General features: G+C 34.6%; 1 protein-coding gene across 2 annotated transcripts in view; it reads right to left on the bottom strand.

Moving 5' to 3' along the window:
- Window positions 1-16074, bottom strand: part of asun (integrator complex subunit 13 asun) — a 67735-nt gene that overhangs the window by 19392 nt on the left and 32269 nt on the right. For both annotated transcript variants that reach the window (XR_014127518.1, XM_081731738.1), the window contains exons 9-12: window positions 11665-11881; window positions 8215-8376; window positions 2898-3055; window positions 1119-1310 (exon numbers count right to left, since the gene is read on the bottom strand). Coding sequence is in view for 1 of the 2 variants with exons in the window: in XM_081731738.1 (XP_081587864.1) it covers window positions 1119-1310; window positions 2898-3055; window positions 8215-8376; window positions 11665-11881 (729 nt within the window). In the remaining variant the exon portion in view is untranslated. The remainder of the gene's footprint in view (window positions 1-1118; window positions 1311-2897; window positions 3056-8214; window positions 8377-11664; window positions 11882-16074) is intronic.

Genomic DNA, 16074 nt, shown 5'->3' with positions numbered 1-16074 from the left:
TCAGATATTCATGCAAGACGTGGAAAGAGAAGAAAGGCACTCCCAATTCCATGTGACCGACACATATAATTAGTTCATTCTTCTCACAAAATAGTAATTAGTTTCATATTCGAAAAAAAAAAAAAAAAAAAAAAGGATCGAAAAGTCCCGGGCGCCAGGTTGGCATAGCAACTGGAAATACATATTCTATAAGATGCACATGCTCTAATAAAATGACGACATAATGACGGGCAATGACGTGACAGACAAGCGTCAGAACAGGACCACTGAAAACCAGGATATTGCGACTTACAGCATTACTGAGACACCGCCATATATATAACGGTTATCCTTCTTTAGGCATTCCCCATTAACACGGCCCGTGATTTGAGGTAAGGTAAACTACGACTCATCCGACCGTATCACATGTTTCCAGTCATCATGAATGATTACGGCATCGTCGGCGTCATGCTAAAGTGTTATAATCTCTTATCAGCAGTTTCATCTATGCAACCCAACCTCGTACGTCGATGTCCTGTGCCTCGCAGCGAACTGTAATTGTCGACACAGGTTGTAGGAGGTGCTGGTAGGAGTTCTTCCGTGACTTGCACCGCAGTCACACGACGGTTCTGAGTGACAATCTAATTTAATGTCCGGATGGACCTGTCACTGAGGGTTTTCTTCCGACCACTGTTCCTCTTCGCAATGTGATGTTTCGTAAGTTTTATACGTCGTCATCATCTTCCTCACGACACACCCACGACGCTTGCCACTTTGGTCACGCACTACATAACCAAGTTCAAGCAACTGCAGTGAACAATCAGTGCTGCTTTTCATAACATTCTATGATAGTTAGAGACTTTTATTAAGACTCATTGCTCCGCTATAGTGTGTTCATCTCTAGCGCAAAGGAACCCTCGCTCTAAGTGTTTGTGGTAAATATTATGTTTGTAACTTTTTGGAGTTTTCCTCCTACTTTCCCATTCTACTAACTTTTTCATCCCCATTGTCATGCATTTATCATCCGCCTCCTTTGGGAGAATATAGGTGTATGGCGAAACTTTAAATCATTATCCTTAAAAGACACTTCATTTCACGTAATTTCGATATGTCAATAATTTCAAAATACGTTTACTTACTGATCTAATTCTCGAAGTGCTTGATCCAGTTCCACTTTTTCATCTTTGTTCGAGTTCTTCTCCAACTTTACGTCCGAAGTCTTACTTCTGACCTCCAGCAGGCAGCGTAAAACACGACTATGTTGTTCGCTATGAGAATTGGCGCGTAGAAATGTTTCAAGTTCACTCCATAGTATTCTGTACTGCTCTTCCCTGCAACAACGTTTGAAAAAAATGCATATTTAAATAAATGAAAATAAAAGTATATATATATATAATGATTGTTTGGGAATACAGATACTGTAAACAATAAACCAAAATACTTAGCTTTAGAGTCACGGATCGCTCCTCATCGCAATGTAGAGAATGCAAAACAAAGGGAAAAAAATGCTGGAGAGAACAACAAAACGTCTGGAAATATAGCATAAAGTTTTACCTCTAGCGTATTTGGTACAAAAATTACCTCTAGCGTACAAAATTAAAGAGGTGCTCAATCACTGCAATCCGCCTTCCCGCAGCATAGCGCTCAAAATTTTGAAGAAGCAGAAACTTCCGTCATAAGTTGCAAATTTTGCCGCAGCCACCGGAAAACAATTTTGCCCACAGAATTTATTTATTTTGTTTGCCTCAAATGCAAAGAGATTTCACATTACTGGGCAAGTAAACTAAGGAAGTTTCAGAAACTGGTCAAACACAATCTTCTAGTGCTTCACTGATAACTTACAAATTTTCTTCAAAATTGATAGTTTAATGTGGAATATGGGATACGCATATTGCTAATTCATTTTCTGAATGGACAGTGTTTATAAAAATATTGCTTCCTGATGTGACGAAATGGTACCAATATTCGATGTGATCTGCACCAATTCAGATTCGTTTAAGCATGACGGGATGCCACCTCACAATATAGAAAGTGTATGCCACTAGTTTCCCAAATATGGATTGAGAGAGAGAGAGAGATCTGTAAAATGGGCAACATAGTAATCTGTCGTTTACACCATGGACTTGATATCTGTGGCACTTATTATGAAACTACTGTATCTGAATTCTCCCCAGAAAAAGGTGGACATTAAACAGTTGCTCTGAATTCTCACATGTTCATGGGAATTGAAAGAAACACGGCAGGTCCGAAGAAGTGTGTTGGGAATGTAAAGCACATTTTGCATTAAAGTAGCCTGATGTTCATCAGCTTTCTGATAGGTTCTAGACTTCATAGCTACCCTGTATTTACAAAAATACATATCGTAATTACTTAAGATAGATAATGCTATTCTAAACTTGATGAGGGCTTCATTTGTTCCATATCAAAAATCATTTAAGCATGTGAAATATCTGAGCCATCTTGGCTCATCAGTGCATTGATCTCTATAAAAAAACTATAATGCTTTTAGAAATGAACGGGAATGTAGTGGTTTTATTTTACCGGTTCACTTGCAAATTCAGAAAGTACTTTTTAGATATCTACACTAAAGGTAGGACACGAAATTCCGAAGAGTCACGGTGGCTCAATGGTAGAGTATTCACCTCTCGTGCATGAGGTCTTTGGCTCGATCCCGGCTAGTAAGCAAACACGACGTCTGTGGGTTTCCTCGGGCTTCTCCTGTTTCCTCCCACTTTCTTCATTTTACTATTTCACTCATTTTCATCGCCACGTCCCATTTAATCTACCCGACATAATAGTGGGACGTAAAACTGAAATATATAATTTTATTTCATTTTCATACTACCCTAAACTTGTATTTTAATAAACTAATGCAAGCATACTGTTACATACACGAATTTATTGATAATTATACTTGCCTCTTGGGTCCTTTTCCTCTTTGCCCTATGTTCAATGTCTGCAAAGGCTCATTCTTGGCTTCTAGTCCAATTAAGTTATAAATCACCTGTTGACATGTGATTACTTCGTCTTCAGATAATTCAGCCTTCACCATAAGCGTTGGTAATGGGTCGATATACTGAAATGAATAGAAATATTTAAATATTATAATTAGATATGAACATAATTTAGTATCTATAGTAATTTACAGTGATCAGTACAAATATTTACTTAAATATGCTACAGGATACATTTGGAAAAATTAAAAGAATCTCTTACCTTCGTATCTACTTAAGACACAAATATGTATTGAAATTATAATATATATAATAATTATATATATTATAATTTCAATAATATTTGTACCTTTTTAAGTATCGTTACCTCGTTAAATACTGGGCTCTTACAAGAATCCACTATAACCGGAAAAGCAAATGTATGAAATGTACCCCCCCCCTCCCCCCCAAAAAAATTGCACTTAGCTATTTATTGAAAATTGTCTGCACTTTGTATCCTTCAGCGAAAAGAATGTAGGCAACGATTTGAATATCCACAAAGAACTAAATACTTAACAACGCTTCACAGAAAATTATGTTCACAAGAACGTCACTAATGTGTAAGACTTATAAAGCGTCCCTTTATGACGATATAGTAGTTATAAGTTAATTATGTACGAAAACTTGTCTATTTACTAACATTCTGTATTTTGCTACTTTTCGTGAAAATTGTATTCCCTGAATATAGTAATTTAATTAGCACTGACTGTTAGTGACACCACCGCTGTTTCGATTTCTTCTTTGAGGTTTTGTGCAATGCTGTGAAATAAAAGAAAAACGGGAGCTGCTTAAAAATCCAGTTTTTAAGCTCCTACTGTAAATTCATGTGTTGAAATAATACACAATTATATGTCTTAAGTGGATACAAAGATAAGAGATTATTTTCATTGATCAGTACACAATTCTGAATTATTTGAGAATTTCATTTAACAGATAAATGACAAGTCTAACAACTCTTAAATGTAAGTATTACCTCCTTACTCGTCCGCGTATATCTTGGAACGGATTAGCTCGCTCCCTAATAACTAAACAGTTAACGTTCTCGTCTTTGGTGCGGCAGACCTAACCTCGAATCGAGGAATAAAATGAAATGAAATCTTTAAGTTTTACGTCCCACGGTTATGCAGGTTAGGCTAAAGGAGACGGTGATGATGAGAGATGAGTCAAATGGTGGAATGAAGAAAGTGGGAGGAAACGGGAGAACCCCGAGAAAACCCACGAGCACGGTGTTTGTCCACCACAAAGTCCACACGGCGCGAGCTGGGATCGAAACAGGGACCCCAAGCACCGGAGGTGAACGCTCTACCACTGAACCACCGCGCCTCCACTCGAATTGAGGGATAGTATCCCGGCCTCTTGATGGCATTCCGTCATCAAAGTACGAGCCTTTGAGTGCAGACTGAGTTTCGGAAATAGAAAATAATCGCACGGGGCTATATCTGGTGAATAGGTAGGGTGGTATAATACACAGATTTTATTTTATTTATTGGAACAAAAAGTCTTGCACAATCATTGCCTTCTAATTTGTGGCATTGTCATGGATCATCCCGATACTTGGGCTTTACAAGTGTGATACGTTCAGTAATCGCTTCAGTACCTCAAGATTAAATAAGCATTACCTGTTTATCCTGTAAGCACAAATTCCTTATGCACAATGCTCTTAATATCTTAAAAAAAAAAAAAAAAAAAAAAAAACGTGATTTTGGATTTTGACTTCCGTTTTTTTTTAATATACAAAAAAGCTTGTTGAGAGTCAGAAGACTTCCTCTCTGCACTCTGACTTTTTATGACATGTATTAAAAAGTATCTCTCGTCCTCAGTAACGATATTCAGGAGGAAGTTAGGGTCCCTATTAAACAGGTTTCGTCCAATTCTATTGCAGTTGACTTCTGCACAAGTTTAATCCCAGGCTTTTAATTTTCGTTAAAAAAAAAAAATAGCTCCTTAATTGATTTGACATCATTAGTCCAATTAAACATTTTTTTTGTTCTGTTAATATTATGTAGATTACTGCATTTTAAATGTTGTGACTGTCCAGAAGTTGGATGTTCCTTTTCAGCATACTTTATATACTCCTTAACTGTTGTTGATAAATTTCCTTTCATGGTCTCCATACATATTTACTAAGAAGAATAAGCAACTTCTCACTGGTTTCTAACTATACATAAAAAGCTTTTATATTCATAAATAGTTTCGTTCTAAATTTTAGCTTGGTTTAATAGCCATATTCAAACAGAACCATTTTATACGTCTTTCTCTAAGATTATTGTTTGCTAGTTGGCCGGTGAAACAAGCGTTTTTCATTCTTGCTATATTCCTTGTTTGGAAAGTTTACTGCACCTGATTTTCCCAACGTTTTTTAAAAAGTAACTTTATAGGGTAACAAAATATTTTTCTGTTTCACAGATACATTTAATTACTTCGTTTTGCATTTCTTTTTAACGGCACAACGAAAACCTCCCTCGGAAGATTTTCTTCCAGATGTTCACCTTCATTTTTATCGTATTGACTACATACGGCATCTTTATTTTTTTTTACCTAATTGATTTATACGGATATACATTTTCAATTTTCTTTGAAATCAAGACAGATTCCAATTGTTTTAAATTTTACTCATTTCTTCTTTAAGTCTCCTTAAATACACCGTGCTTTGCCAAAATGCATTTGCATTGTAAACTAGCTGCAGTGCCCGTTTCTCGCACGGGGAGAATAGATTTATAGAAAAGATTTTAATCTTCTTCCCTCACTTCAAGTCTACATACCAATACTTATTTAACCTTTCTTCAGTTTCCTGGCTGATAAAACGTCAGTGAAAGAGCGGATAGTTTACTTTCGTTTGTCAGTGTTTTTATCTGATTTCAAGTAAAGAAAAAAAAAATGGAATTATTCATTTTACTCCCATAGTGATGATCTTTAGGCTAAGGAAGACGGATGATAAATTACACTATCTTATATATGGCATGGGATCGAACTAGGGACTCTTTGCACCAGAAATAACCATTCTATCACTGAGTCACCGTCCTCTCTATTCGTAAATCAACAATTTACTCCCTACTTAAGTTCATTATATATCCATATGCTTACAGATAGACAAATTAGAATTTAAGACCAATGCTCGCTCTAACAGTAATATTCATGTACATCTTATAAGTATTAAAAAAGAGATAACTATGAAAGATGATAACGATATAGCCACTTAACCTGATCTAGAAACCTATCAAAAAATTCATTTCATGCTGCTCCACTTTAAAGCGCTGTATCCTTTGAAAGCAGAAAGTACGAATTGTACGTGCAAATTTTTAAATAACCTGTATATTCAGTGGCGAATTACCAAACAGGCCCACTAGGCAAGTCCTTAAGGGACGGCAACTCATGGGAGCGTCAAATTCTTTCTGCGGAATATCAGAAATTTCTTTCTTTTCTTTTTTCTTTTCAATTTAATGTGAAGGAATATTCTTGTTGGAAATTCATAGTTTGCAACAAAAAGTAATTTCTTTTTCATTTATATTTTTTACATATATGCTGCGTTCTAATGCCAACATCACATATGTTTGCAGTCCGTTCTTGACCTTCGACATCGTCGTCTACCAACGAACCTCTTAAGCTTCAGCCTTGAAATATTTATGAAGCATGAGAATGTGAATTGTCTTCAATTACTATTCAAACATTTTAAATTTATTACCTGTCATTACCTACATATGATCTGATACCAAAATTGTTGGTTATTTCCTCATTTTACACATAATTAACACGTTGACTGTTATCCGTATGGAATTTCATACACATGGTTCTCCCATGCAGCGCCGCGTGTACGATTTACCATACACAAACAATATTGACTTTTGTGCGAATGTTTTATACTTGTGTATGAAATTACAAATATATGGCGTAGAAGTCAAAATTTAATGTCCATGCCGCGTATATGCAAAACTTACACAAAGAAAATCATACATTTATACGCCTGAAACAAAGGCTTAAATAAAATATTACTGGCGAACTGTTGCTAAGAATGTTCGCCCTTCATCAGGTCTTCGAAACCGTTGGACCCAAATACTTGAATCTTGTACAAATATTCCCTTTAAATCCTACACTTCGCGTAAAAAAAAAGCGCTTTTGTAAAATTCGCCCTTAAGGAGGCAAGTAGAGTTGAAATAGTTTACACTACAGTTACACGTTTCATTGGAACTACTGGACGCAAAGACAGGTAATTTACTACGAGTTTTGAGTTCACAGATTTTAAATGTCATTCATTTACATGAACGTAATACAACTAATGGAAACGGAGAGGAAGACCTCTTTTGAGTGCTAAAAATAAGTATATAAAAAAACTGATAAAAAATCTTCAGGGAGGCTTTTTGGTAAACCTACGTATTTTTTCCCAAATTTAACATAGTTTTAAGCAGACATTATGTCTGTCTCCCTGGGATATAGAGACTGATTTTTTGCTTACAGTAATCTATCATGTACAGCTTAAAGCATTCTTTTTAAACCCCTCCCTCCATCACAGGCTATTCAGTCTTAAGACTAGGTACAAATCGAAAAGTCTTATATTTTCCTTCCTCTTTATGAGAAAAGAGGGAAAATTATATATATAAAATTTGTTTTCTTTTTATGATTGCTACTGCACTATGGTTCCTCCATATAGAGAAATCAGTGGACTATTGTACTTTTACCAGAGTACGTAGAAGATTCAAAGGAAATAGAATGAAGTCAGCGCATAAATATATCAAATTCGATTAATCACTAACTGATACGATAGGATGCACATCTACTAAAAATAATAAAAATTTCTCGTATGTCAAAACATCTAAATGACATAAGGTTTGTGATCATATGTCTTTTGGATATTTTAACGTATGAGAATTTTTATTAACTATTAGTGTCTAATCATTGTTCAGCTTTACCTTCTAATGTTGCGAAGTTCATCTTAAAAGCTTAAACTTGGATCTTCATTGCGACTTTGACAAGTTTTATCGTTTATTTTTATTTATTATTATTTTTTAACTTCTGCTCTCACGTGGTTCCACAATACTGCCACTGACAACCCTACAAAAGCTAGTGGGTAGTGTTCTTGTTCATTTTAAAAGAATAACACTCAAAATGTCAATCACTGAAACTACATAAAACAAGAATTAACCAAAATGATGTGCATGAGAAGCAAACATTATACATTGGAAAGCATATAAAAATATAAGTTTTCCTTTCGAACCACTAAAATGTAACTTATGAAATAAATACTTACATTTTTAATATTAAAGATGAAAGTACCAGAAATCGTCATTGGCCAATACATTGTGTGCCTTTCCAGTCTCGCTTTCATTCTACTTAACGGGCTATCCGCTGGATCAGTGAATTTTCTTTTGCTTGGAGCAAGTCGATTGTTGTGCATTAAGACACCGAAGTCCTGAAATAATAATAATAATATTTATTCATTTCCGATGAAAGCGACACCACAGTCAAAGTCTTGATTCGGTCACATAAAAGACAAAGAAACATGTAAGACGCAAATTAAAATATTAATTTAGAAAAACAAGAGTTATGTAAATTTTAAACAATAAAATACACTGTGCTTGCATAGAATTGTCCAAGAAGAAAGAAGAAAAAAAGTTATATGGTAATTTGACATACTGATTTAAATTACATTTTTTTTTTATTATAATAATTTTTAATTCTTTACTCATTGTTCAGGAAAACAAGAAACAACTAAAACCTTCAGTTAGTCACATTAAAATAAGAAGAAGATGTGAGTAAAAAAAAGTAATATAAAATATTCTACAAAAATTAAAAACATGAAAAAACATCATAAAATAATACTTAGTAAAATACATAACTTATGTAGAAATTGACAAAACAATATTCTATGAAAACACAGAATTGCCCTAGGAAAAAAATATTCATTAGTAATATTCTTGAAATACGTATTGATTTTTAATTTGAGGAAATTGTTTGTTAATGTTAGGTTTGTTTATTTTTGGTACCTTCAGGGAAGCAAAGTATTATTTTAATTAACTTCTAAAATGTACTAGAGTTTACAAATGAATTATACCACTTTCTTTTCACTGTCAACCTTTAATTGACTTACACCAATACACTCAATTAAACAGGAGCCTTCCTGTATCCCAAAAACTATCACAATAACTATGATCCCACTTGGCATTACCATAAGCCACTATAATATCAAAAGCCACTCTTGGCTCTTCAACCTTATTATCAACAGCCACGCTTGGCTCATAAATCCTAAAATATCAATTGCCACACTGACTCTAACTTTCCTTAACATACAAAAGACTTCAGCCACTTATAGCTCCATTTTTACATCAACACGATTACACATTATTTATTTCTACACAGTGACATCCTTCATTTGTTGTTTCTATTTTCCAACACTTTGTCCGATTATTCAAAATCAACACCTTTTGCCCGGCTAACTAATATAACCCAACACTCTCCCGGATATTGCCAAAAACAAATTGTCAAAAGCACAGTATTATCCCAATAATTAAAAATATTAAGTATTAAAAGTTTTCTTTATATATTGAAGTACGAACCAAATTATAGTTACAAGAAAGAAGTCAAAAATTTCTAGGGTTAAAAGATGGCGTTCTGATGTACAACAAATTGATGAGATCAACCTTAGCATGAATTATACTGTGAATAAATTTGATCGCTATAAATTTCTTCTTTCAACGAGGGAAGTTAATTTGAGTTTCAAAAGAATAACATCATTGGTTAAGGTATTAAATTTAAAATTAAATCGAAGCCAGGCCAAAAAACGAAATTTGAATAGCTTCAATAGCTTGAAAGATCGAGATCAAATTCTTATTCTATATCAAAGCAGGCTTTCTAAGTGGGATCCAGCGTAAGCACAATATAAAACTTTACAAGTCAGAACATCTTGCTACCCATTTAATAAGACCTAAGTTCCTTCTGGCTTTTGACAAAATATTATCAACATGTTCTTTAAACAGTAAATTATTATCCATAACACTGCCAAGTTTACTACTAGTCAAAACCATTTTAATTTTATGATCATTAATTTTGTACTGATAAACTGATACATTGGTTTTCCTCGAATATAATACTGCTTTATACTCTGCGTCCCCCGATTTGGTATATGGAGTCAGCCAGTAAGTTCGCAGTGCGCTGTTACCGGGAAAAAATAAATGAAATGAAATTTTTTCGTTTTACATCCCACGATTATGCCGGCTAGGCTAAAGGAAGCGGTGCTTTTATGAGAAATGAATGGAATGCTAGAACGAATGAAGTAGGAGGAAACGGGAGAACCAAGAGAAAACCCACGCACATGGTATTTGTCCACCACAAAGTTCACTTGGCGCAAACTGGGATCGATGGCGCCAAATAATGTCCGGAAATGTCTGACTCAAAAGGACACTATTTAAAAGAACATACTGTTTACTAGAATATAGGGACGCAATGAAAGCAGCTAGGGAGAAAGACTACAGAGTAGGGTTCGCAAAAAAAAAATTTTTTTTTTTGTTTGTTTAAACCAGGTTTTTTTTGTTTAAATAATTTACTCTATGTATTTATATTAGATATGGACAGAAATTAGTTTGTTTCGCCTTGGTGCTATTATGCAACAACAAGGTTATGCTGGAAGGGGTCACATAAGCTTAAAGTGGAATCCAAACCGCTTCTCGGCTTACATCCGAGAGAAATTGTCCATTTGGACACGAAACCGGGGCTAATTGGTCACAAATGCGATTGCCAACTCACTCACGAAGGACTCCTGATAAAAATACGTTGTACTGATCTTTACATAGGCCTACTTGTTAATATAATTGTCAAGAGTCATTTCAGAAGGACAAAAAGATAAACACTTACACAAGTAGAATTATATATAAATCGGGAAACTCCCGCCTTAGCCATTGGGAAAATTCTGTTATTACTTTAAATGTATTTGTATGTAAAATTTTAAGGTCAACGTATCATAATCACTACGCTAAAACTGAGGTATTAAATTACAAATTTGATATGTAGATATCATTCAGTAAAATTAAAACAAGGTCGTCAAATCCAAGCTGATGTTGGAAGCTACGTAGGCATTTGATAAATTTTGCCAATTTCTATCAATATGTTTAAGCAACCTTGGCTTCTTTATAAAACAACAGGCATTCATTCAAGTACAAATATATAATTTGGTTTCATTTCGTATGTTTAGGCTTAACATCCTTATGAAATACCAAGGTTACCATGCAGAAGACTTTCGCTTAAAGGGACACTTCGAATCGCTACTTGGTTTACACTTGAAAGATGGGTTGTGGTTCGACCGAGAACTGAACACGGGATCCCTTGATTAAAAGGTGAAAAGTAGATAAACATAATGTGGATGGTTTGATATGTGGAAACGTCACCATGAAGTTCACAAGACTTAAACACTTTTCGTTCTTTTTTATTTTGTTTTATTTTTTTATTTTTATTTATTTTTTTTTGTTTAAACCAGTTTTTTTTTTTTTTGAAAAAAAAAAAAAAAAAACAACAACAGCTGGTTTAAACCAGCCAACCCTGCTACAGATGAAAAGAAAGTTATATGGGAGCGCGATTAATGCTAAAACTTTCATTTAGTTCTAAGTAATCCTTTGTTATAATGGAACCCACATAGATGTTTTTATCAGGATTTCAGATTGAAATAAATGAAAATTAAATAGCTGAGAGAATAAAAGCAAATACTTACCGGAATTCTGTAATCGGTAACCCTCCCTCCACAGCCTTCACTAATTGACGGTGGATCCTCCAAAACGCTGCGAGCAGTTCCCAAAGCGTGAATAAAAATCTCTCCTCCGTGCGCTGCTAACAAGTGCGAAATAATCCTTCCGCCGGACTTACGCGGCATCTCCAGATTAACTGAGCGACCATTCAGTAAGAAATTGATCAAACAGGACGATGGCCGGCTGCAAGAAAAAAAGTACACAATTGTGTATTCAAATTCTGTATTCACAACATCTACAGTAATTTAAGATATACGTTCGGCATGCTCATACAAGGGTTAAATATAAAATTTCAAGTACTATATAATTCTGAACAAATACTAATCAATATTGCTTACAAAATAAAAATTCTATCTCGCTGCATAGTATGTATTAATCAAATTTTAATAAATATGCAAAGTAAAAGTGCGAGGGGCATTCAAGTCAATCCGGTAAAGAATTAATTTTAAGGAGCCGAAACTACATTTACTTTTCCACATAACTCCTGTCTGTTATACATTTAGCCCCGCATTTAACTCATGCCTGGAAGGCATCGGCATAGACATATTTATCAGCACGTCTGAACCATTATAGGTCAGCCTGCTACACTTCGTCATCACTGTGGATCAATTCCGCGGTAAGTGACCCTACGAAGGAAAAATTTGAAGTTTCACCTTGGCCTACATAAGTATTAAAATTCATTTTTAAAAATGCTGAATTTTTCATACATGAACAAGATGATACCAACATTGATTTGTAGATGGCTCTGCAGGAGGTAAAATATGGCCACTTTCATGTCGCAGAATATCGTACCTACGTTTGGATTTTAACACAAAGTTTTTTCCTGCTAATTCCTGTAGGTAAGTGAAGATCGCGTATGGTATTTATTAAGGTAATGTTTGTGTTTACATCAGTGACATTGTTTTGCACATAATTTAATAATAGCATGAAAATTATAATAATTGATTTATTCAAGTAGGCTGTCGTGTAAGTCACAAGAAAACATAAATAAGTTTATGTATTTATATACATAATTAAACAAAAAAGCTGTTATTCTAAATTTTCTTCATTTGGACAGATGGTAATCAAAGGCCGTGCAGAAAGTCCTGAAATAATACGTGTAACTCTTTTAAATACAAAATATAATATGTCGTGTAAGTCACATTTCTTTCCCTGTCGTGTAAGTCACATTATGCGTGTCGTGTAAGTCACATTTTCTTGCAATGTTACCACATTGCCAATAGTAGCTAATTGCAGTAAAACGTATAAATAGTGAATTGATAACTCAATTAATGTATTAAGTGCCATGTTTAGTGTAAGAGAATGAAAGATAAGGAGGATAAAAGCAATATTATGAAGTATGGATGTAAAATGTACTTGACTGGACTATAAATGTAACAAATGAATGAAAAGTTAAACATTATGAATCAATGTGATCTAGAAAGAAGTTTTAAAAACGTGACAGGAAGTATCTACTGTCTCTGGAACAATGCTGGCATATGTGGTTCCGAAGTTTCTAGCCCAGCTACTTTTAATACCATTATTGGTTTTCTCGTAGTCTTTCGTTGTTTTGGAAACATGCTTCTAAATTGGTATTTATTGCCTTTAGGCATCTAAAGCTCAGTCCGGTATAGGACGGAGATGGGCATGTGGGAAAGGATTCGTTCAGATCTACTGAAAGTATATCATCTCGGCATTTGCCTGGTGTGAATGAGGAACATCTCAGTCAGGATTGCCAGCAATATGTTTTAAACCCGCAACCTACCGAGTCAAATCTAGCACGCTACTACTCTGTCACGCTTCCTTGGTAGAAAACATGCTTACTCAAACGAAAATATGTAAGTCACAACAAAGTTTACTTTAGGATTATGAAATTAGGACACGTCAAATATGTAACACTTGTCTTTTCTATTGCATTTTCAGATGTGCCTAGTTCAGAAGCTGAATGGAAGCGGAAATAGATAGAGAAGTTGAAAAGAATGATATTACGTCAAATGGATTTTTAGTGGAAATTACTGTTTTATGTACCAAGAAAAGATACAAACCGGTCACTGGATATCACACAGTTGTACTATATAAACTGCAATAATATATTTTCCTGAAGAAAAGGAAACCACAGAACATGATTCGTGCGTAATTATATCTGATTGTATGCATCAAGATATGTTTCCATTTGCTTATTTCAAGTCTACACTTATGGAAGATTTTGAAGGATGCCATCCGGGTTTTCCGATCAACAATGTGAATTATCAGTCGGATGATGGTGCACAACATTATTAACTTTGTTCAATAACATTGCAGAAAGTTGAAATGTATTGGCATTTTTCTGCTACGAACTATGGAAAAGGCTCTCAAAGACAAATTGATCCTCAATCTGCTTTAGAATTTATTGAGAGAGTACGCAAGTTATGTCCGAACATAAATGTAATATACTGCAGAAAAAGTATTACTTCAAAAATTTGAGTTGATGCGCCAATGGAAACTTCATAAGAAAGAAATTTATGTAATATTCCAAAAACACGAAACTAGCACTACTTTCATTGTATTTCAGTGTATACTATTGAATGTTGTCTCATCTAAGATATTTCTTCACCACGAAGGAAGTTCGATTTCATTCCAGAACTGTTCATTAGCGCATGTGAAGGGAATAAACGCAGCGAAGAAGTGATGGAAATACTCTACTGGAGACAGGGTATTATTACACTTCGCCGAAAAAGAACTATTAAATATTTGTTAGATGTGGAGAAAAGAATCATAACAACTGTATGTAACATTTCTTCGCCATTACCATCAAGATAAAGAATTTTATTGGCCGCAATAGAAAGATTAGGCCTAGGGTTGCATTAACAGACGTCGATTACAGACATAAATTAGAATTTGACAAATTTTGCTCCAATAAAAGAACTGTTAACTTCTTGTTTTGTCTGTTAACTTCCTTTTATCTCTCTAAATCATTAGTGCCACTCTATCCGCCAATAGATTTTGAAAGTGTAATTAAACGAAGACATGATGTTAGACTTGTCGTGTAAGTCACAAATTTATGTCGTGTAAGTCACGTTATATTTGTAGCATATATTTTAAAATAGATACAGAAAATATAATAATTTTCTTTTGGTCTTATAGCTTGGTATCTACTTAATATATGAAAAACGTTTTAGTTTTCTTGCAGCAATAGAAGAACAGAATTTTCATATAGTTAACCGTTATTCAAAACACGATGTCTCCTACTGTCGTGTAAGTCACGTATATATTTAGAGACTTGTTTCAGCCATTTTGTTTACATATTTAAATGCTACAAATAAAAATGAATGAAGGACTTACTGCCCCTTATTTATAACCTAAAACTTGCCCATGAATATATCTTATAATTTTTGTAATACATAATATTTACTGCCGTCTAACGTCTGTTGTCGTGTAAGTCACAAATGGAATTAGCCTGTGGTAATGTTGAGTTCTACAGAATTATTTTAGGGGACAAAATAGGTGGAAGTAACTTGTTGCTAAGTTCGCTCAATAATAAGGCGGTAATGCAATTCAGTACAGACTTCAACTCTTCTGTGTCGGTCAAACCGGAAAACTGTTTTAGAATAAAGCATGCACTCATTTCCCGGAACAGCAAAAGGTTATGAATGATTGTGTTTATCGTTCCTAACGAAAGACTACACATCTCTGTAATCTCACGACGGTTATGAAACGATTGTCAATGATAAGCTTTTCAATGCGCTGAATATTTCCAGGAAAAACGGCTGTAGGCTGGGATCCACCACAACCCGGCTTGTCAGTGACAGTTGCCTTTGAAGCCTTGCACCATTCAAATGTTCTATTCTGGCTGAATGTCTCATCATGGTATTGTGAACGAAGTCTTCTGTAAATTTAAGATGGTTTTGTATCATCGTTCACTAAAACCTACCATACACTGTTGTCCGCCATCTTGAATAACGTCTTCGTACTGGCATGCAAAATGAGTGCCGCTTAAAAGTAACAGGACACAGTTATCAGTTCCTACTGTAGTGGTTTGGTTCCAAGTGACGGACTTTTTGACTTCTGACCATCGAATGAGGACTGATTATGTTAACTTCTGTTCTTATTTATTCCATAGAAAAAGTACGCTAACGTATCGTAAGGATGAAAACACACTGAAGCAAAAGTGTTTTCTAGATGAGTAGAAAAAAATGAAGACGGAATACAAGGATGGAAAAAAGAATACAAGTTTGAATAGAAGAATGAAAGAAGGAATAATCAAAGACAATAGGATGGAAGAAAGACGAGTGGAAGACTGAACAGAAGGATGCAACAAAAAATATAAGATAGAAGACAATAAAAGGATGAAAGAAGAAAATAAGAATGGCTAGAAGAATGGAAGGAAAACAGAAGACTCAAAAGAAGACAGAAAAAAG

Source organism: Thermobia domestica, chromosome 11 (assembly GCF_964235325.1).
Source record: "Thermobia domestica chromosome 11, izTheDome1.hap1.1, whole genome shotgun sequence".
NCBI lineage: Eukaryota > Metazoa > Arthropoda > Insecta > Zygentoma > Lepismatidae > Thermobia > Thermobia domestica.
Note: the sequence above shows the minus strand (reverse complement) of the source record. Positions and strands in the feature narration are given on the sequence as shown.